The following is a 21,301-nucleotide window of genomic DNA, read 5'->3' on the forward strand; positions in this document are numbered from 1 at the left end:
GGGTAATTATTAAAGAAATTCAGGAAAAGGGATGTGGTTTGAAAGCATTTTATAGAAATGGAATATATGAGAATTACACCGCTTGCTTGCATGTGTATTCATGTGCAAAATGGAATTCAGTAGAGCGCATACCTCCACCAAGGCCCAACAGTCCTCTAAAATTCAATCAAGCAATAATTGCACATGCTCATAGATATCAGTTCCCTACACATGCTGGTGTTGTTTGTCGAGATCCATGAATCATTACCGCCGAAATCAGTAAAAATCTTTAAAAATGCCCTATCTCGCAATGTTAAAGAAAGTGAAAAAAAAGTCGATGTTGCCCCCTAATCGGCACCAACATTTAATAGGTTCTTCTTCACCCATACCACATCCTTCCACCATGTTTCATGGTAATCCATCCAGGAGTTTTTGCATAATCCTGCTAACTATCAAACAAACATACACAAATGGAAAAATAACCTTACCGGAAGTAATAAAGACCTGAAAACCATTCTACTGGTGTATGAAACTACCACAGGTACCTTTAACTGATCTAGGCCATTTTGACAACTGACTCAAAGAACTAATGTTCATTAGCTGCAGCTGATATGATCTCTTGCCAGATATTGTATAGGATTATGCAAAAATCGGCACTGACTAAACATAAGAAGCCTGATACCATGTGAATGGTGTCTGTGATTATTTTTGTTAATATAGAAGAGAAAAAAGTGTTTGATTAGAGATTTGTCAGGGTTGGTTGGACCTTAGGAAATCTGGGTATTTAGCAGACAACAGAAACATATAGTGGACTTCATTTCCAATTTCCACTGTTGCTCCCTGTCAGTGGCGCAAAATGTAGAATGCAGTGTGTGTCAGGAGAGACACCAATTCTCAGCAATAATCTCTAGATATTTTATCACTAAATACTTTAATTTACCACCGATAAACCAAAATATATCATCTGCAATGCCAACAGTTCTATAAATTTAAAGCGTTTGAAGTGTCCCATTTTTGGAATCGCAAGTTATTGCAACCTATGGTTAAATTGTATGAATGAGTAGTATATTTAGGGGGAAAAAAACGAGATTTCAGGAATAAGTTTGTAATATAACAAGACTGAAGTCTTACTATTACAAAAATTAAGGCAAAATATTTTGAGATTAATTTGGAGAAAATAAGCAGCAAATAGAACTCTGCTCTCTTGACCTCCACTCCTATTGGATCCAAAATCCTGCTCCTGACAAATCTAATTGTTTCTTGAGAATATACCAAAACCCTTTTGAGTACCACACAGCTGTAACCAACGATAATTATGCAGTTGACCATTAACAAACATTTTCTACTCCAATGAAGAAGCAAGTTCCTTTAAATCTTTGTGGTTCTTTCTTCAGATTGGATACAGTTTGTTGCGCAATCAAAGTGATTTTATTCTCATTATCTCAGACTTTTTGGTCCTTTTTACGTGACCATAAAAGTCCATTGTAAATTTATTCTACGAGAGCAAACAACTTTTTCTTTACACTTGTCTCTGCGATGGTGTCACAGGTGTTCTCATCTCGAGACCATGTGAAACCTCTTCATACTGTCCGTCTGTAGACAAACCCCGAAACGCCGTCTGTTTCCCATCCAAGATAAATGTTAGTCGATATGAAATATGTTATTTCGGTTAGCCGTGTCTAGTAACCCGATCTTCTAAAATAACAGAGGGCTGCCCGTGTGAAGAGGCGGTGTGGATCCACATGTTTGTAATAGTTCACATTTTGATCTTTCCTCCACTTGGTCGTCATGACTGGTGCCTCGGATGGCATCTGCTGGATCTATTTCTGCTTCGGTCCTAATAACACTGTTGGATGTCCCTGGTCTGTGGCGTCCCGGCTGCTTTCTTGAGCGGTGACTTTTTCGCTGGAAATATCCCCTCTGTGACGTGGAGGGAGAACGAAGGCCAGAGCTGCTGTTTTTAGGGAAGAGTTGATATGAATCTCACTCACTATGTTTAATAAATCCTACTGTAGCCTCGAGGCTCAAGGTCTGAATTCAAATGTGACTTTGGAATGATTAGATTCAGGCCTGTAACCATGAATTATTTTTTACTATTGATGAATTGGTTGATTACTGCGTCTCTTAAATGTAAAAAAAAAACCCATGAAAAATCATGAGACTAAGGTAAAAGTTTCATGGTATCCAGCCAACAGGCCAGATTTAGCCAAGGAATGTACATATAATTTCTCTCTTATGCTAACTAGCTGAGAGCTGAATGTGGTGACAACAGGGGAGATAAGATATATACTTATTTGATACATGAACATACTATATAATGTGTCAGAAGTGCAAAGACATAACAGTATGTAAGGAGCCAAAAACATAGGCTCAACAGAATGGAGGTATTTCCCAGTGGCTACACCAACAAGTTTGGCGGCTAGTTGCGGTTTGTGCAAAGCCAAAGTGTCAAGACGTGAATGTAGCTCCTCAAATGATAAAACACCAGAATCTTTTTAAAAAATAATGGGTTATCACTAGGGCTGAACGATTTGGGAAAATAATGTAATTGCGATTTTTTTCCCCAAAATATTGCGATTGCGATTTAATATGCGATTTTTTTTATTTTATCCTATTTCCCCCCCAAAAAACATAATGAATGATTTAAATATGACACAATATAAGATACATTTACTGTACAATATTATTTCCCACATTTTAATTTAACGGCTCATTACAGAAACAAGAACAACAAATCAGTTTGCATTTAAGTAATTTAATCAGTCATTGTAAGTATAAACACAAGGCATGCACTTTTTATAACCTGTGTGCAAAATGTACCATCTTGAGAATTTTTTTTTTTAAATTATAGGTGTCTTACTGCTCCCAAGTCAGTAACATTTTCACTGTTGGGAAGGATACTTTCAAAATGTATTCCGTTACAGAATACATGCCCAAAAATGTAATCTGTAACGTATTCCGTTACATTAACTAATCTGAGTAACGTATTCTGAATACTTGGATTACTTCCACATTGAATTGCATTTTATAAGTGTTGGAATGCTGCGTTGTTGGAGCAGCAGCAGTTTAAGCTCTGTGTCCGCGGATTTGGCGGGCCAGTTGGATGCGCTGGAAGGGCAGCTTGTGGATCAGCAACTCCGTAGATTCCCGTTCATGTCCGGGTGGTCGTGCAGCAGTATGGAGGCGCCGGGCCTCAGCAGGAACACCCCCATGCTGAACACCTACGTCTCGCAGATGTGCATGTAGGTCACCGGGGGGCTCTGGAGATTTTCAGGTCGATTTTCAGGTCCGCCACCCGCACCGCGGTCAGCAGCGGGATGAGCTCGCTCTGTGAGTCCGCCATGTCGGCCGAAGACTTTAGGACCCTGTAGGTGATGCAGGCTTGCTTCGCTATCTTCTTGATCAGAGGAGTTTTGTGGTCGCGGCATTCTTGCTGCGGGTGAGGACAGCAGCCCAGTGCCCTACTCTCATTTGCACGTTTTAATCGCGCACGTTGCGATTAGAAAATCGCGTTTTATCATGTCGCGATTTTATCGCAAATGCAATTAATCGTTCAGCCCTAGTTATCACATCGTTTAATGGTGGAGATTGTAGGATTTAGGGGATCTGTTTGCGCAAACTTAAATATAATATTCATAATTGTGTTTTAATTTGATTATTATCACCCAAAAGTAGACATTTGGTTTTGTTTCTTGGTTATGAATGAATCAAATCTACATAGGTAGCAGGTCCACTTGCTGCCATCTTTCTTTAGAAGCCCTTTAAGAACAAACCCAACACTGGCTCTAGAGAGAAACTTTTCTTCACCAGCCAACCCACCCCCTACCTGCAAACAACAGCTGTTTCAATGCAAACATGCATCTGTCACTTTTTGTTGTAATTTCATCTTTTTTCCTGTGTGCTTATATCACACAACAACTGCTCTTACTGCTGTTCACTACATCCTGTGGATGTATTGTATATTACATTATCATTTTTGCACTATTCCGGTCTGCACTACTTTCCTCCTATCCACAGTGTTCCATCACAATTGCATACTATGTGTATACTATGTCGTACTGTATGATTTGAGTTCTTATTATGCATACAGTACTTATATGTTCTGTCTACTTATATGTTTACATCGGGGATGAGAGAGAAACGGCATTTCATTCTTGTACATATGGCAGACTTGAATATAAAGTTGACTTTGACTTGACTTTGACTTCTCCTGAACAAATGGAAAGTGAAGGGTGAGGGAAAGTGTATGATTTGGTTTCAATCGTCATACTCACCAGTAGCTGCCAAGAAAACCTACATGCAGGTCCTTTATTAAATAGTTATTATTAATGCTTCACTACCAACTTTTTTCAACCTCTGCTATTTTGAGCTCACAAAGCACAAAATGCTCTTTGTTATTTATTTGGCAGAATTGTGGAAGTTCACCATTTGCCAGGTCTACTGCATGTTTGGCTGAGACTCATGTAGGAACACAGTAAGCAATGACAAAGAGCATTTGCTGTAGCCAACAGAGACAATGCTGAGTCCGTGCTCTCCTCCCTCATTGAAAGCAGCTTATCCGCAGAGAACATAATTGATAATGTAAATACAGAGTTGGACGGTTGCTCCAGAAGTTTGTCAGGGGTTGTTTACATAATGTTCAATTCAGTTTTTCCTGTTATTTCCTGGATGTTACGCAGAGGCCTGAGATAGGCACGCAGGGGTCAGCAAGCAGACACGTGCACGCACACACACACACACACACACACACACACACACACTCGGGACACGCTTGAGTTTGCACAAACAGAGGCTGCCTGTCCCTGAGTGGAGTTTCTGTCCGCAGAGGGAGGTGTAGCGGTCTGGGGAACAGAGGAGACGTGGGACAAAACACAGTGACAGCATTTGGTATCCCATGATCTCAGTGTTGACTACCATCACCTCATCACTCCATCTGTACGTGGCTTTAAAAGGTGCTGCTGCTGTGTTTCAGAACTTGGAAGTGTTAGTATAGATAGATGCTTGAAATAAAATAATGAACTCCACTTGGCCTCTGAAGCTGATGCTGTTTCCGATAAATCCACATGTGAAATATTGTGAAACGGACCCATTCAGTCTTCCAAGCAGTTTCTCACCTTGTCCAGTTGACTCCATACTGGTTTTTATCTGCTGCAGTTTTCAGTTGTTAAGGAGCTTGCTGTCAATATGAATCTGATCTGACAGAAACCCAGCAGAATATTGATGGCTGGATCAACAACCATAAAAATCCATATGAATAATTGCTTATTCACTTTTGCCTGCCTAAATGGCTACTGGTAAATAATATAGTCCCTTCCCACACAGTATTACTCAGTTAATTATACAAGCTCCCACCTGTTTGCTTCAAAGCTCACTGTAGACTACAATAGGGGTCTTGAGATCCCCTGGTGATTGGCTGTAGTAAACTTGATAGGCCCCCGCCGCTTCTATATTAGTAGACAGGACATGAACCAAACTAAGCTGTTTTCAAACATGACCTGCAGGTAAAGTCCGGAGAATTCATCCTTTCACACATGCACAATGCAGTGGGAGAGTCTCTGCACAGATGCGCTCACAATAGGATATCCAGGATATTTTGGCTTGTTTTTTTTACATTGGAAGGAAGCGGTGACGTGTCGGCCGTTTCGTCTGTCCTCTGCTAAACCCATCCTCAAAGGAGTGATTGTCCAACAGAACCTTGACGATTTACATTGGTCTCCATTTACTTTAAAAGCAACAATACGAGAGGAAACCTAAGAAAGCTATAAGCAGCCTGTTTGTCTGGTCTGAGTATCAGCTTATCAGTTGATACATTGTATTATCTGTCTCTTGTATAGACTATTCAATCCTGACTATTTGTCTCATTCTGGGAGAGGCCCAAATGTAAATACAGATGTGAATGTTAAGATGAATTTGCTGACACAAGTTTGTGTCCATCCTGGCCTTGAGAGGCAACTTCCTGTCTTCACTCCCGCTTTTTCCTGCCAAGACAACTGTTATCACTCTGGGGAGAGATAGGTACTTTCCCATAAGAATATGCAAAAGCCAGGTTGTTATATGAATGTATGTATCGTGTTTTGTCTAGACAAATACACGATTTGATACATTCTTGTGTCTAGATTGAGCAGAAGTTTAATTATTTTATGTGTCTGTCTGTACAGAGTGTGAGTCTCCACCGTGACATTTTCAGTGGGCACACTTCCGCTTGGCTCCCCAGCAGTCTGCCCTAGCAATTTGCCTGTTCAGCACAATGCATTGTGGGATCCCACTGCTTAATCCTAGGGTTAAAATTGAGTATACGTTCCCTGCAGCTATAACAAGCGCTCTGTCGTCACAGAGAAGACTGGTGACACATCCCAATTACCTCTCTCTCTCTCTCTCTCTCTCTCTCTCTCTCTCTCTCTCTCTCTCTCTCTCTCTCTCTCTCTCTCTCGCTCTCACTCTCACTCTCACTCTCACTCTCACTCTCACTCTCTCTCGCTCTCACTCTCGCTCTCTGAAACTGGCCAGTCTCATCCAGTGCCCACCTTTTCAGAAGAAGAGGGTAGGATGATGGAGGGGAGTGACCCTGTGCAACTATGTGTGTACATATATGTGTGTGGTCATATGCTGACAGGAGATAAGCATAATCACACATGCAAAGATGGGTTTCAGCAGAAAGCACATATGGCCATGCACATATCCACAGTGTCACAGAGCAGCCCTGCAGAGGATGATTTAAGAGCTGGTGAGAGAAATCAATATTTTATCAGACATGAAATCCAGAAACGCTGTCCAAGGTGTATTTAAAATGATGTGAATCTGGACTGTAGAATAAGCGCAATATAAATCATTAGCTACTCGCCCTATTGCACTGTGGCTTACAGCCCCCAATAAAGTGTGTGTGTGTGTGTGTGTGTGTGTGTGTGTGTGTGTGTGTGTGTGCGTGGTGGTGGTGGTGGTGGGGTAAAAAGTAATATAGCTGTATAAGATTTTTTTATACAAACTATGACATATTTGTATATGTATGTATATATACAGTATATTTATATGATGTAAACTTGGTGCAGTGCAACAACCTAGAGACACAACACCTCTAAGCTTCCCCATCACCCCCGCTGGAGACGTCCAGCTCACTGACTTAGTTTCTGCAGAGTTGATTCCTCTAGTTCCAATCATATCATAATTTTCTCTGACAGTTAACATTTTTCAGACTTCATTTTTTCTGAGCCCATCGTCTGTGACACATGTCAGATATTTGGGTGTTTGACAGATTTTTCTCAGTGGTTCATTTTCCGCTGTTCAGTTGTCAGGAGACACTGGTCATGAGCGTATTTCCTCAGCGGCAGCAGAACCCGTTACAGTAGATTTCAGAAACTCCTGCAGGTTAAACTTGACCAAGGAAACATTTTTAATTGCGCATAATGCAACACTCTGTGAAACTCTGTAGTTCCCTCCCAACTCAAAATGAATATCTGTTGTAATACATAGATGCACAACTGTGCACCAATAACAGATTATCACCTAAGGCTTTAATGATTCTTGAGCAGTGTGTGCCAAGTTACACATCCAGCAGATACAGAGCAACATTAGGGAAATATCTGTCTCTTTACTTGCTAAAGTAAATATCCAGTACAACTGATCACTGACCACAGACATGACGCCCTTCCTCATTAGCTCATATATCACTCCACCAATCCTAACCATCACTAACATTGCGGGAAAGGTGCCTTCCCTATTATTACAAAATTCATCTTTACAAAAATAAATCTCATCTTTCAATAGTTTGGAGGTTTTCATCCTTGCTCCACCAACAAGTTTACTAATACTAAGGGATATTAAACAACAAACCACTAAATATGTATGTATGTTACTATATTTGTTACGTATTATTTTCCAGCCTTGAAAAATAATTTAGCAGTCAAGGATTATAATATATTACTGGCTGTGACCCAGAAGGTAGAGCGGGTTATCCATTAACCAGAAGGTCAGCAGTTTGATCCCAGTCTCCCCCATTCTGGCAGCGAGTGTGATTGATGTGCGATAGAGAAAGTGCATGCGAACACTATACTGTAAAGTGCTTGAAAACCAGTACTCTGCACTGGCATGTACCCAATGCTCAGATATTAGTACTTATATCAGGCCTGTCCAAGTCCAATCAGTGCATCTCTATTCACAGGAATACTAAGATAGGTGTAGGTGTGTTCATGTGATTGTAATGATATGGTTTCACTCTGGTGTGTTTAGTTGAGGTAAAGATCAAATCCTAAGGTCCGGTGTGTCTTTATCAATCAGTACCACACAAGATGTGTTGTCACAGCAAAACCTTGAAAAGCATCACTTGAAGAACATATGGTTTTTCATTTCACTGCTCAGCATAGACAGCCTTCATCCAAAAAAAGAGAAAATAAAGAAAACATATAGTGACGACTGTCGCTGCAACAACAAAGATTGAGGCTCCGCTTCACCTTTGAATATTAATTCATCACTTAAAGATCCCTGTGGTGCGTTGCATTGATTTGTTTGCTGTTGCAATGTGAGCAATGGATGATTTGAATTGTGCTGAAGCAGCATTTCTTCAATCTTTTCTATTAAGCTATACTTTTGACATAGTGGAGCGCTGGTGGTGCCTCTGATCGTTACCTGCTTTTACCACAAACAACCAGAAACAAGACAGAAACATGTCCGGGATGAGTTATTTACAGCAGCAATATCATCACACGTGAATCCTAATCTCTTGCCAACATATTGAAAGGCAAGACGATAAACAATTTATCAGCCGGTCGAATGATGAATCTCCTGCAGCTTGTGATTTTTGTGATATTGACAGATGTGCCATGCCTCACTCACTCCATATGCTCACCTCATCTACTCTTTGCCTCTAAACAGAAACCTGGGCAACAACAAGATCTCCCTGCTGCGGAACGGCTCCTTCTACGGCTTGGCTGCACTGGAAAAACTGTGAGTAAATCAAACGCTCTTAAGTGTTTTGTCCTCCCCAGAGTTTTAATAGCTGTCATCGCAGGAGTGCGCATGGTTCTCTCGCGGGGGGGGGGAGGCACAGTGGGGGACATGGCGGGAATGGAGTAGGAATCCTTGGCAAGGTTTACCCTGTTGGATTCTTGCCAGCGGTTTTCACCTTTCAGCCCTTGTGCTTAACCTTAATTGCCACAGTAAATGTCTTAAAAGGGATAATATATAGCGTCATATAAAAGGCCTAATGCAGAGCGAGTTCAGGAGCTTAGACAGTGTGACTGACTGAGCCCATATCGACAATTCTCACAAAATATGCAGTGTCCCGGAGGGCGGTATGCGTGCAGCTTGATGATGAGCTCTATGATGGCCGCTCTGGCTCTTCCAGCCTGCCCCCCTAAAGTCAACTATTGATTGCCATCACCTCCGTCCAGCCCAGTGATCACTGCTTCTCTCCCTGATGGTGACACTGAACTTGGCTGATGATGAGGAAATCAGAGAGGGCCTGGAATGTCACGCAGAGAAAGGCTGGATAACTCCCCCCCCTCAGTCAATCATCCTCAGATGTATGCATGCACACACACATATATTAAGCCCACACACACACACAAGGTACATCAGTAGCTGCTTTGACTGTTATGACAGTTCGTCCCCCCCCCCCCCCCCATCTCCCTGACGTCTCGACAGTTACATTCAGATTGGAATAAGTCAGTGGTATAATTCTTCCCCCTCTTCCACTCCTCTTTTGATGGTCGACTTACAGGATGATGTCACCTGTCTCCCCGGGCCTTATTAGTGGCATTAAATATTTTTAGCCTCATCCCTCCTGCCCCGCTGGAGCGATGGGGAGATGATTGCATCGCTTTTAAGGACAGTCCACCAAAGGTTTGTCATGGCTGACCTCTCGGAGCAGCAGTTTGCGCGCACTATACTTTCTTTCACCTCACTCTCCGGGTCCAGCCCGTCCGTCCGTCCTGCCACATGCAGCAGAGCTGCTTCTGTCACGAGCAGTTGATACCAAGCCAGGTAGCCTAGCGAGTTGAAAGTGGCAGCCAGCTGTTCTCTCGTCTGGCCCTGGTCTATGGACTGGACGACGGCTGGCTGACCGGATCTGAGGGTTGCTGTGAATTGGCAGCTGATTGACAAGCTTAATAATGCATGTGTGTGTGTTTGCACCACTCGTACTGCTGCTGTGGACTCACATGTACTTCGACAAACAGACCTTTTAGGGCATTATTGGAAACATGGTGATCCCAGAACAAGCTTATTTTTGCATGAAATGGAATTTTCATTAAAGAGATGGTTTATCCAAATTACACAATAATTGTCTTAGTTTCCTGCTGCTGGGAAACAGCCATGCGGTAAATTTTGGTCTAAATGTTTCAAATTACTCTTTTTACTTGAAAATGTTCTACCTCCACCCCCAAGGCAGTGGAGGTGAAAGGCGTTCATTGCTCACAGCATTCAGAAGTCTCTGCGGCCATGCCAGCAGCTCTAAAAGGCTGCATTCAAGCACAGACCAATGATGATGGCAGTAGACGAAAACTTAAAAGATCACCACAGTTATTGCAAACTATCCTGAGGCAAACATGAATGTCTGTACCAAGTGTCTTGGCAATCCACTCAGTAGTTGTTGTGAAATCTCAAAGTGACAAACTCACGCTGACATTCCCAGAGGATCTCTGCTGGTGTGAATAAAAATTCACCAGCAATGTGTTTTTCCACTTACTCTGGAGAAGCCACAGTACATAGGTCGTGTGTATTTCTTGTACAAAGACGCATCTGCCTTGACTGGTTGGGGAGGGAGGAGAGAGAAGGGGAGTTCAATTTCTTATCTTAAGATGAGTCAGTTGCTGCGGAGGTTCTTTTGGAGTTTCTCCTGCCTATGTCCATGTCTATCAGATAATACAGCAGGAGATTATCCAGAGGATAATGATGACACATGCGACAGCTGCAAAACTGAATTAACCCCAAAAGAAGACAAATATCTCAGCATTAAAGCGAGGAGCCACAATAAAGACAAAGACGTCATCTTGGAAAGGATGAGATTTGAAAACTTTAATGTAGGTAATTTGAGCCAATGTCAGTGTTGATGTGCTGTAAACAAAAACATGTTATCTCAGCCGCAGAATTAAATGTCAGGTCCTGCATTTTGCTGTTGTGAACGTGTCTGACCAGAGAATCTCCTGCTGCGTTGTTCAGATGTGAAAGAGAACTCCGGACAAAGTCCAGGCCTCAGTGTGGGGACATTTTTTGGAGCACATGTCGGAAAAATTCTTCATACTCAACTATTTACCATTTAATTTTCCTAAAGTTGGGGCTATTTGTGCAGCAGAGGTAAAGATACTGTGTCCAGCTCCCGACAATCCGAATGCTCCAAAAAGCTTATTTTTCTTTGACCCATCCCTCCAGTTAATTGCCCATAATAAAGATTTAATCATATATTTTTAAAAGCTCATCCAAAGACACAAAAGACATCCCATTGGTTCACAGACTAAGCAACACTCCTTTTGAGAAGTAAACTGAACATATGTCACTGCCCCTTTAGCTGTAATTTTTTCTAGTGAGTAACCCAAATGCAGTTCTATTCACCCTGTTGCAGTGAGGATGTGAAGCAGGAAGCTCTCTGTAATCTGACATCCAGGGGATTTTTTTTGGGGCAATACAATTTACCAAACCTCAGTAGCTGCTACATCCTAATACTAAATAATCAGCAACTTTGTTAATTCCCCAAGGAAAACGCTTTTATTGTAATTTGCCTGGACAGTGTTCTCTTAATGGAGGCTCGGATGATGGCCTGAATCGCCCCATATGGACACAAGCCCATTAACCATCAGCCAAACTGGGTCCCACGGGAGCGACGCCGGAACAAAGCCCGTCACTGTTCTCTGGTCGGGACACTGAATGCAGCTTCTGCCACTTCATCATGGGTTCCCACCACAGAAGCTCGCAGTGTGTGAAGAATCTGTGTGAATGAGATGAGAGCAGCATATTTGTTCTGTTCTCATGCTGATTATTACACTGTGGTGTGATCAAGTTTTTATAGATATACTGGCTTTGAGATACATTTAATTTGGCATAAAAGAGATGATTCCTACTAGAACTACATAGAATATTTGCATGGCCTTCATGTGGAGTGCTGCTTTCTGCCTACACACATTTTTGAACCCAAGAATATATTTAATCAAACAGAATATTGATTTTAGTGTTATACAATCCAACAGTCACTTCAAACTACGAAATAAAAACTTAAGCTCAAACCTATGTATTGATGCATACATAAAGTTTAAGTATTTTAGGATTGTAAAATGTGAAATGGCTGCTCTTAAAATAAGTGTACTCCTACTTGCCACAGGCTTTTTTGTGGACCATAACTTTGCAGATAAAGTATCTCCACTTATATAGTACCAATGGTGGATGTGACAGTGACATTTTATTCTCAGCAGACTGTCTAAATGTTTTTATTGAGAGTAGCAGCTGTAGTTCTTCATCTGTTTAACCAAACGCTATTTGTCTACCCTGAGGAGTTTGATGGTGGGCTGAATAGATAGAGTGGATGCGGGCTCAGCGCGGAGACACAATCAGAATTCAGAATGGCATCTGCAATCATTCATTTTGAAAAGTTGTGTTGTGCGAGGTGTGAGGAGGCGTGCTTTTTGAAGTTTGGCAAACCTCACAGCTCCCATGGCGAGGTGACGTTTATTCCTCCTCGTGTCTCCTCGCGAGGTGAGTGATGGGGGCGTGGCACACCGTTGAAGGACATCCTGCGACGGCTTGTGCATAGGAATGGGTATAAGGTGAGGTCCATACTAGGGAGAGAGCAAAGTGCAGGTGGGACAACCCCAATGAGCACATGATCATAAACCTGAATGACCCCGGGCTTTTCCTCAGTGGCTTAAAGGTCAAAGGTTAGTGGTGGCGAGAGCACAGAAAAATCTCAGTATCATTGACACATTTTAGTCAATAACACTTGATTATAGCAGAGGATCACTCAGTCAAAGATTTGAATATCACTGTGTCACTTCTATAGATATTCTTATGCAATGATCTGGTCATGTGTAGAAAAGAATGTGTTCCCAATTGACAGACCTGGTTATAAAGAAAATAAATTAAATATAAAAGCAGAAGGGCTATTGCATTTTGTTACTATGGTGGCAGTGGGGGTGAGATAGCACACATTTTCACATCATTTTGGACCATTTAAAAAAACATATTAATTTATCTTATATTATATTTACAAAAGAAACATAAAACAGGTTGTTATTTTTTTATGGTGGACTTTGAAATAAAGCAAAACCGATCCGCTGTCTTATGAAGTGAGTGTAATGTCCTGAGGTGATGTGCCCTAAGAAACTTACATTACTAAAACAAGACTTTCAGTGAATGGATTTCAACTGCAATTTGTCATTCTCTCATGTTGCCTGACAACTAAATCATTATATATAAAAGGAGACATATTATGAAAATTCCACTTTTGTAGTGCTTCTACACGTCAATTTGGGTATCTGGCATGTCTACAGTTACAAAAACTCTCGATAAAAACAACTCCCACGATTTGTTGTGGTTCCTCTATGTAAGAAACTATACCATAGAGTGCGTCGAATGGGATTGCGACTGAAAAAAACGTCATAGTCACACCATGCCCATGTAGGGAGTTTCGCTACATGGCCTTGGACGAGCGAGCTAACGCTAGCCGGGCTCCACCGGCCCGGTTAGCTCGCGAGCTAACGCTAGCCGGGGAGCCGGCTCGCTAGCCCGGCTCCCTAGGGGCTCCCCCCAGCTAGGGGAACCCCGGCTCCCTGGCTAGTGTTAGCTCGCGAGCTAACCGGGCCGGTGGAGCCCGGCTAGCGTTAAAAAGGGTCAAAAAGGGTGCTGTTTTAAATTATTCTTGTGGTATTTTGACCAAAATATGTTACAGACATTTCATTAAGACCCCAAGGAACCATATCAACTTGTGGTAAAATGGGCATAATATGTCCCCTTTAAGGCATATAACTTGGCATATAAGTGGATTTGATGGATCATGGTAACCGGATCGATCAAATTCATGTATGGAACAATAAGGGAACAGCATTTAAAATATAATGTTTTCTGTTTCAGGATGTGCTTATTTTTATTTAACATGGCAATGCTTTGGAAAGTTATGTTTTGAGATTATTGTTTAAATGTAGCCCTAATATTCATGATACGAAAGATGACATTTTGCAAATTTGGAGCAAAGAGTCTGCGAAGCAGTGATCAGGGGATGAAGCCATGGTAGTGGGTCCCACGGATAAATGCGCTCGACCAATCGTGGGTCGGTCTTTGCTGTCAATCATGACGTTTCACCCCTTTTTTTATATCTTTAAATTAGTAATTAAATCCAAACTTTCTGGGGAAAATGATAAATACAGTGTGATATGAACTACCTGAAATGACAAAAGCCATCTTTCAGAAAATGTTATTTGACATGTCCCATCTGCTAACATGGAGGAGGCCTCTACTGTAGTCAGTCACCAGATGGCGACCAAGATGCTTTGGCTGTTGGGGGCTGACATGTCGTCGGTCTCTGGATCATTCGTTTTATGGTGGTAGAGAAAACCCTGAATTATTTCATCTGATAAAATCCTCAGTGCATGTTTCTGGATTTAGTCTTACATTAGTCTCTTTAAATTTGTTCACCATAAATATATAATTACGGTATAATTAACTCATATTTGTATTTGAATTTATATTCTGCTTCAGCTCGTGCTTGCAACAGTTCTATTGCAGTGATAATCTGTATTATCCAGGTTTTCCTTTCTTACCTAAAAGCATGTGTCTGTTTTTGTCTGTTTACCTTAGAGAGGACAAGGAATTAAATGGAAACCTAAATGGATCAAAGCGATACCTTGAAATATGAATGGTTTTATCGTTGTTTTGCAGGAGACCCTGGCTGGGTCACATCTGAGGTCAAACTTGTGAGAGCCATGATTCAGACCGATTTTTATTGACTGAGAGACGGAGAAGAAGTAGGAGTCTGGATGGATGCAGCAAAATACGTCATAATTTCATAGAAACATATAATATTTATTTACAGTTTGGGGATTGGGAGTTGTTTCTCCTTTTTGTTGTGTTATGCTGTTTTAAAAAATTGCAAGAGATCAAGAGGGCTCCGATCAAAAGCAGCTCTCAGAAGAAATCGCTTCACACTCTCCTTAACCTTCTGCTTTGTTCTGATAGAAGTATCTCACGCTGATGAGAACACTGGTTCCAAAATAGGAAGCAGTTGTGGAGCTGTTGAGAAAGAAAATCTTTTTCTACACTTCGGGGGCTTCTTTTTCCTCCGTCTGCTGTGGAAATTGCTTCCGTTTGTTTCATGTGACTGTTTTAATTCGGAGTGTAGGCTGGAATGAAGGTGTCTTTACGTAAGTGACAGAAGTGAAAAACACAGCAAATATCCCATAAGCACTGCTCATCCACCCACCAGGAATAAATTGCACTCCGGCGGGATCTCAGAAATGTGTAATCATCATCGTCTCGACTCCGCTCAGAGACATTTAAGTGGCAAAGACTTGCATGGCTCCGCTTTGAAAACCTGTCAGATATGAAATATATTGTCAAAATAAAACATAAAAATAACTTCACCCAGTGATGAGTGTTGACGGTTTAAAATAGGCTATTTGATTGTGCGCCGTGTCATCCTGCCAAGAAGGTTGAATAATTAATTTATGCCCACAGGTCCTGTATATAATGCAAACACACATAGAGGAAAAAGTCCATAGCTGTCTGATTCTCTGGCAGTGGGAGCTACAAGGCTGTCACGATGGCTGTCAACACGTATTTAGTTGCATTCCAGTAGGTGGTTATCAGTCCGGGTGAGTGTTTGCTGTTATTCAGAGCGTGTGGCCCGGCCTTCCCTCAAAGCAGTTGCAAACTGACCCATGAATATTTAACAAGTGAATAAATGCTTTCAATAAACACATTCCATATTAGCATCAGCGTCGGTGCCAATGTACGCTACACTTAGTCAAGCTGATGACACCGGCAGTGAGAGTTTTACCAGGAGGAACGAGAAAGGGACTCGCAGCCTGCTCTTCAGCTGAAGTGCTTCAAAACCAAAGTAGGCTGTTGTACTGTACAGTGCAGTATCAACCAGTATCAATAGGTCGTCTCTGCAAGAAGCTTAATACGACACGTAGCTGTGTGTTATTGATATCCAACCTCTAGTAGCCACAGTAATCATGGCGGTGAAGTCAGGTGACATAAAGAAGGACTTAATGAGGTGAGCAGACAAAACAGGAGTTTCAGTCAATAGTTTCAGTAGCACCTCTGGGGGCCAATAGAGCTGCTGCAGGTTCGTGGGTGTGAATGACTTAGGGAAAAGTTAGGGCCTGAAACGTATATAGTTAAGTAATCTAATTTATTAAGGGGAAATAAACAAACAAGAATTTGCTGATACTCTTATGCTGATATGACATTTATGTTACAACATTTTTTTTATCATTTGCTTCCCTATTATAATGTTTGATAACACATTCAAGATTATCTTTTTTCATCTTCTGAAGAGAAGACAGTCAGGAAAAGATTGTGATCCACATACCTGCTATTCAACAAGTAGTTTATGTGCTTATACCTATAGCCAAACTCTCTAACAATGTAACCATGACACCTAGGGGCCTGTTGTTGGTTTCTATTGGTCATTTTTTAAGATAGGGACAAGCAACATGGCTGTTTTGGTTGGATGACTTGTTATGGTCTCACTGCTCAGGCTGCAACTACACTGATTATTTACAATGAATTTTATGAGTTTCAACAACAACCATTTGTTGTGGGGACATTTTTCTTAAAACCGGAAATGTGAACCACACACATTTAAGAATCACGAAAGTCAGTAGATTTATTTTCTGTACATCGTGAACCTTTGTACCAAGTTTCATGGTAATTCATTAAAGAAATGTTGAGATATTTCACCAAAATACATAAAATATCATCAATGTTACTATATTATCAGGTAATCAAAAATGTTTGTGTGGTTCATTTTTTCTGGTGACCATGACTGACCATGACCACTGACAATTGGACCTACAGACAGACATACTGAGATCCATGGCACCAATGTGGCCAAAAAAGTGTCTTGTTTTTCCCATCAAACGGTACAAAACCCACAGATAATCAATTTAAAATGACAAAAAGCAGTAGTTGTTCAGAGTTTAGGAAATAAGATATTTTACTTTCTTTCTGAGGTAAAACACAGAAACAATTAAACCATAATCCAAATTGACAGATATTCTGTTAACCCATCAAATAATTGACAAATTATTTTACCTCCACTTTCCAGTTCATACATATTTATGTGGTGACACAGGTGGGATTGGTCTTGTTGAGTTGTAACAAGGTGCCTTTGTGTACCGACATGTCGACACCAACATGCCACTAAGAAATATGATACAAGTTGTACTAATGATTGTATGCCATCATCTCATTTCATTAAGTGCGCATATGATGGAATCCATCATTCAGCATCACTTCCCATTTGGACGAGTGCCCAAGAGGCCGCAGCGAGCTTTGCCTTTATTTGCTTATGTTCTTCATGTTGAATTTGACCTTTTGTGAATCTGATGGTATTTTGATAATTACATCAGGGCCGAGATCCATTTAATGAGACTCTGCTTGATTAAATATTGTTTGTTTTCAACATAAAAACAGTGCTTTGCTCTTCTGTGTGAAGGCCGTGCCTGGAGCACGTGTGTGGTCCAGTCGGTGTGTGTGTCCGTGCCTGTTAGCATATGTGTGTGTGTGCGCACACACCTCGGTGTCAGTGTGGCTGTGTGATGTGGTTAATTGTCTAGATTTGGGGAAGGATCTGCCCATTAGTGTCACACAGTGAGCAGGCTGATATCCTCGGGGTCACATGGCTCGGGAGAAATTGGGCAGGATAAGATATACAGTGCAGTTTAAATTAATTGGGAAGCACTTCAGTAGCTTTTCAAACATTAACCACAAATGGTGGAGTTTATACTGAGGGCTGCTGCTGCTCTTCAAACACACAGGGCTCGGGGAGTAGAAAATGGTTATTGTTTAAACATCCATCTCATTTGAGCTGCTCCAGCTGTATCTACAGTGGATATATGGGGCATGTCTCAACAAAGGTATCATGTGTGTTTGTGTGAGTGTGCGCGTGTGGTTATGAGCGTGCGTGTTTGGGTGTGTGTGTGCGTGTGTGTGAAAGTGTGTGTGTACTGTAACTTCTCAAGCAGTACTCAGGGCCTTTCGTTTACCTTAACTGAGCAGAGAACCATATCTTTATTTTATACTGGCTATTATCAGGTTCAGATCTTGGATTTTATTTCCCCTGTTTTCAGATTTTCTCCACCTCTCAGGTAGTAATGTGGTTGCTTTATGGTGCTACTGCGCATCCAGTGCTGTTACATGAAAAGCCTGATGATTGGCCCCAGCTCCCCTGTGACCTTCAAAAGGATAAAAGATGTAGATTGTGTATGGAAGGCTTTTATTTGAGTGTGTGCCTCCTTATAGGGTGATTTACATGAGGCTTTACCATGAATTATTTTGTGTCCTGTGAGCCAGGATAGGTTAAACAGTATGTTACTGCAAGTCATTGTTTCCTCTACGTGCATTGACAAGTGATGGTGGTGGAGTTAAATTAAATTAAATGTTTTTATTGTTATTGCACTGTGGAGTGTCCCAGTGGTATAATAGTAACATAACTCCCAGACAAGTAGATACCTTCAAGTCTATAAATATATATAAAAACTAACAAATTGTGTAAAACGTGGGGTATAATAGCACATACTCAGTTATATTGCAAGTGATAACATTGCACAGTTAGGATATTATTACACTTGGTTAAGCTCTCTAATGTCATTTGGATAAAATCTTGTTAAGAGTCTGGGGGTGCGTCTGTACGTGCTTCAAAGAAAATTAAGTACAGTTTCCTGCTGCCCACCACCACTTAACTACATATGACATTGGATATTAACCTCCGCCGAGTAGGTTATGTTCTCACTGCCATTTTTACTTTGTTTAATTGTCTGTCTGGGGCATTACCTAAGGAAGAACCCATATACATTTGGAGCAGATCTGATTAAACGGTCAGATCAAGGAATTGTTTTTCACTTTCTCTAACATGGTGAGATAGGACGTCAACCTTTGCGGAGGTTTGCACGCTCCAAGCTCCACCTCTAAATTAAACTTGCTATTTCTTACACACACACAAACTCTGACCCTCTTACCAGACCTTATTGTGAAAACAGTTTTATCTGTTTGACTGTTGATCTGTGTAGAGGAACCATCTTGAACAGGACGAGCAGTAAAGAGAAGGGTTGCAATAAACCTCAATGAGTGTGGCTTTTGACTGTAATGACCGAGAAGAAATTGGATCCCAAGGACAGACCAGTTGGGAACCATTGGAAGTTACAGTAACCACAGCAAAGGCCTTACAACCAGTAGCAGCCCCCTTGTTTGGATGTGTGCACACAGGAGATTAAAAGAAGGAGACCTCTTCATGTCATGACCCTCGGTGCTTCTTCATCCCTGATGCACTTCAGAGCCGGATTCCAACACAAACCTCACAATGTGATATTTGCTCTGTAAATATTTCTTGGAGTTTGTTTTATCCTGTTTAGACGACCAGATGTGTGGAGCTTACTCACAGAAAACGCTTTGGGACGTGGCAGACAGTTATTCATAGAAAAGGATGCAGAAAACACTTTCAAATAGTTTCCTTCGATTGTTGTAACTTTCTGGCACTTACTCTGGTGCATTATGTCGCAGACCCTGCCCGTCTGGACACTCTGCAGTTGATAACACACAATAATTATTTTTATTATTAATTTGGCAATGGGTGTCGACTCGGGTCTGACAAAAGGTTGTTGTGTTGCCCATTATGCCATTGTTTGTTTTATATGGCTTTAAAAATGACCTCATACAGGAAGCTAGTAAAAAAATAGTGGATACAGTTGAAACTCAAACTATTCTTCCATCCGTAATAGGAATATAATGTATTGACAAAATAATAGTCATTGTTCTATCAGTTACAATTTAAATTATATTCATATACAATATAATAACACTTTCAGGCTAAATGAAAGAATATTCAGAAATACTGCTAATTATCAGTTTTTTTATTCACATTTTCTCAGTTTATGTTGAGTGTTATGTTTCCTGTTAGGCCACTTGGCTTCTTATGAAAGTGTCTCATATGGCTTTTCTATGCTGCTTGTGTTCTTACATTGTGGAGAACTGGGTTCAGCATTTCTTGATCCTTGTACAGTAGCACATATTCCTGCATGTTGACTCCCTGAGCAGTGGCCTCTGACCCTTTGGTACAACAGCGAGTCAACGAGCTGGAAAAATGTCCAGCGTTCAGCAAATTCAAACACTGCAGAGCAGCGAGCAGCAAGACGGTCTCAGGATAAAAGGAGGTGCTGCAGGCACGGCGGTTGACCTCTTGACCTCCACCCTCCATCCGCTCTTTTGTAGCAGTTTGTACATGATCAAAGACGACAGCGGAGATGAGAGCTAGCCGCCAGCTGACCTGACTGGACCTGACTGGACCTGGGTAGGAAAGGCTACACCGGTGCTCCTCCTGCAGTGTACGACGCTTTGCTGTGTGATTGACGAATCCCGAAGGATGACCACAGAAGACCTCATTAGGAAATCTGATTGTGAAAAGTCAGCATAAATACACTTTTGGATTTTAAGGGGTAAACAGGTAGCAGCAGAATCCAATACAATTTAAGTAATAAATCAACTGAAAAAACATAAGATGCCTCCATACTGCTCGTGTGGTGTCATCCAAGTGTCCACAAGCCGTGAAATTCATATTAGACTAGAAACAAGGTCATTTCCATTGTGTTTAAAGCCTAAAAGTCCACCAGAAGTGGCTAAGATAGTGGACGTTAGCATTTCCGACAGACAATTAGGCTTAAAACTTGATCCAGACCAGACCACAGTTTGTCAGTCGGATAATGAACCTGCCCACATTTAATTCAATTTTGAGATTATTTTTTATAAAATTTTGTAAAATTTTGTAAATTAAAAGCACCATTAATATGTTCCATTACAGTAGAGTCACATTATTTAGGTTACAACTCAAAAACACATCTGAAAAACAAAAAAGAGAAAAAGAAATGCAGGAGGTGCACGTCAGCCTGGTGGTCATGCGTTGCGGAGCACTAATGATGCAGACAAAGTGTGTTTTAACCATGTAGCAAACAATTAAATACAAGACACAGGTCGTTAACCCTGGACGGGAGTCATTTCTCTGCTGCTAATGACGGCTCGTCTGCTATACGTTTAACTAACGCTGTACGCTGAGCCAATTAACATCAGTTACTGCAAAGCAACCTTTCATACATGCACTCCGGTGGTAGTGATGCAGACGTCTCAAGAG

At 41.3% G+C, this 21,301-nt stretch overlaps 1 protein-coding gene across 1 annotated transcript in view; it reads left to right on the forward strand.

Moving 5' to 3' along the window:
• The window catches only part of LOC128453774 (adhesion G protein-coupled receptor A3), a 182,315-nt gene that overhangs the window by 6,250 nt on the left and 154,764 nt on the right, over positions 1-21,301 (forward strand). Inside the window, exon 2 of the mRNA XM_053436859.1 lies at positions 8,845-8,916. Coding sequence (XP_053292834.1) covers positions 8,845-8,916 — 72 coding nt within the window. The remainder of the gene's footprint in view (positions 1-8,844; positions 8,917-21,301) is intronic.

Source organism: Pleuronectes platessa, chromosome 12, assembly GCF_947347685.1.
Source record: "Pleuronectes platessa chromosome 12, fPlePla1.1, whole genome shotgun sequence".
NCBI classification, from domain to species: Eukaryota; Metazoa; Chordata; class Actinopteri; order Pleuronectiformes; family Pleuronectidae; genus Pleuronectes; species Pleuronectes platessa.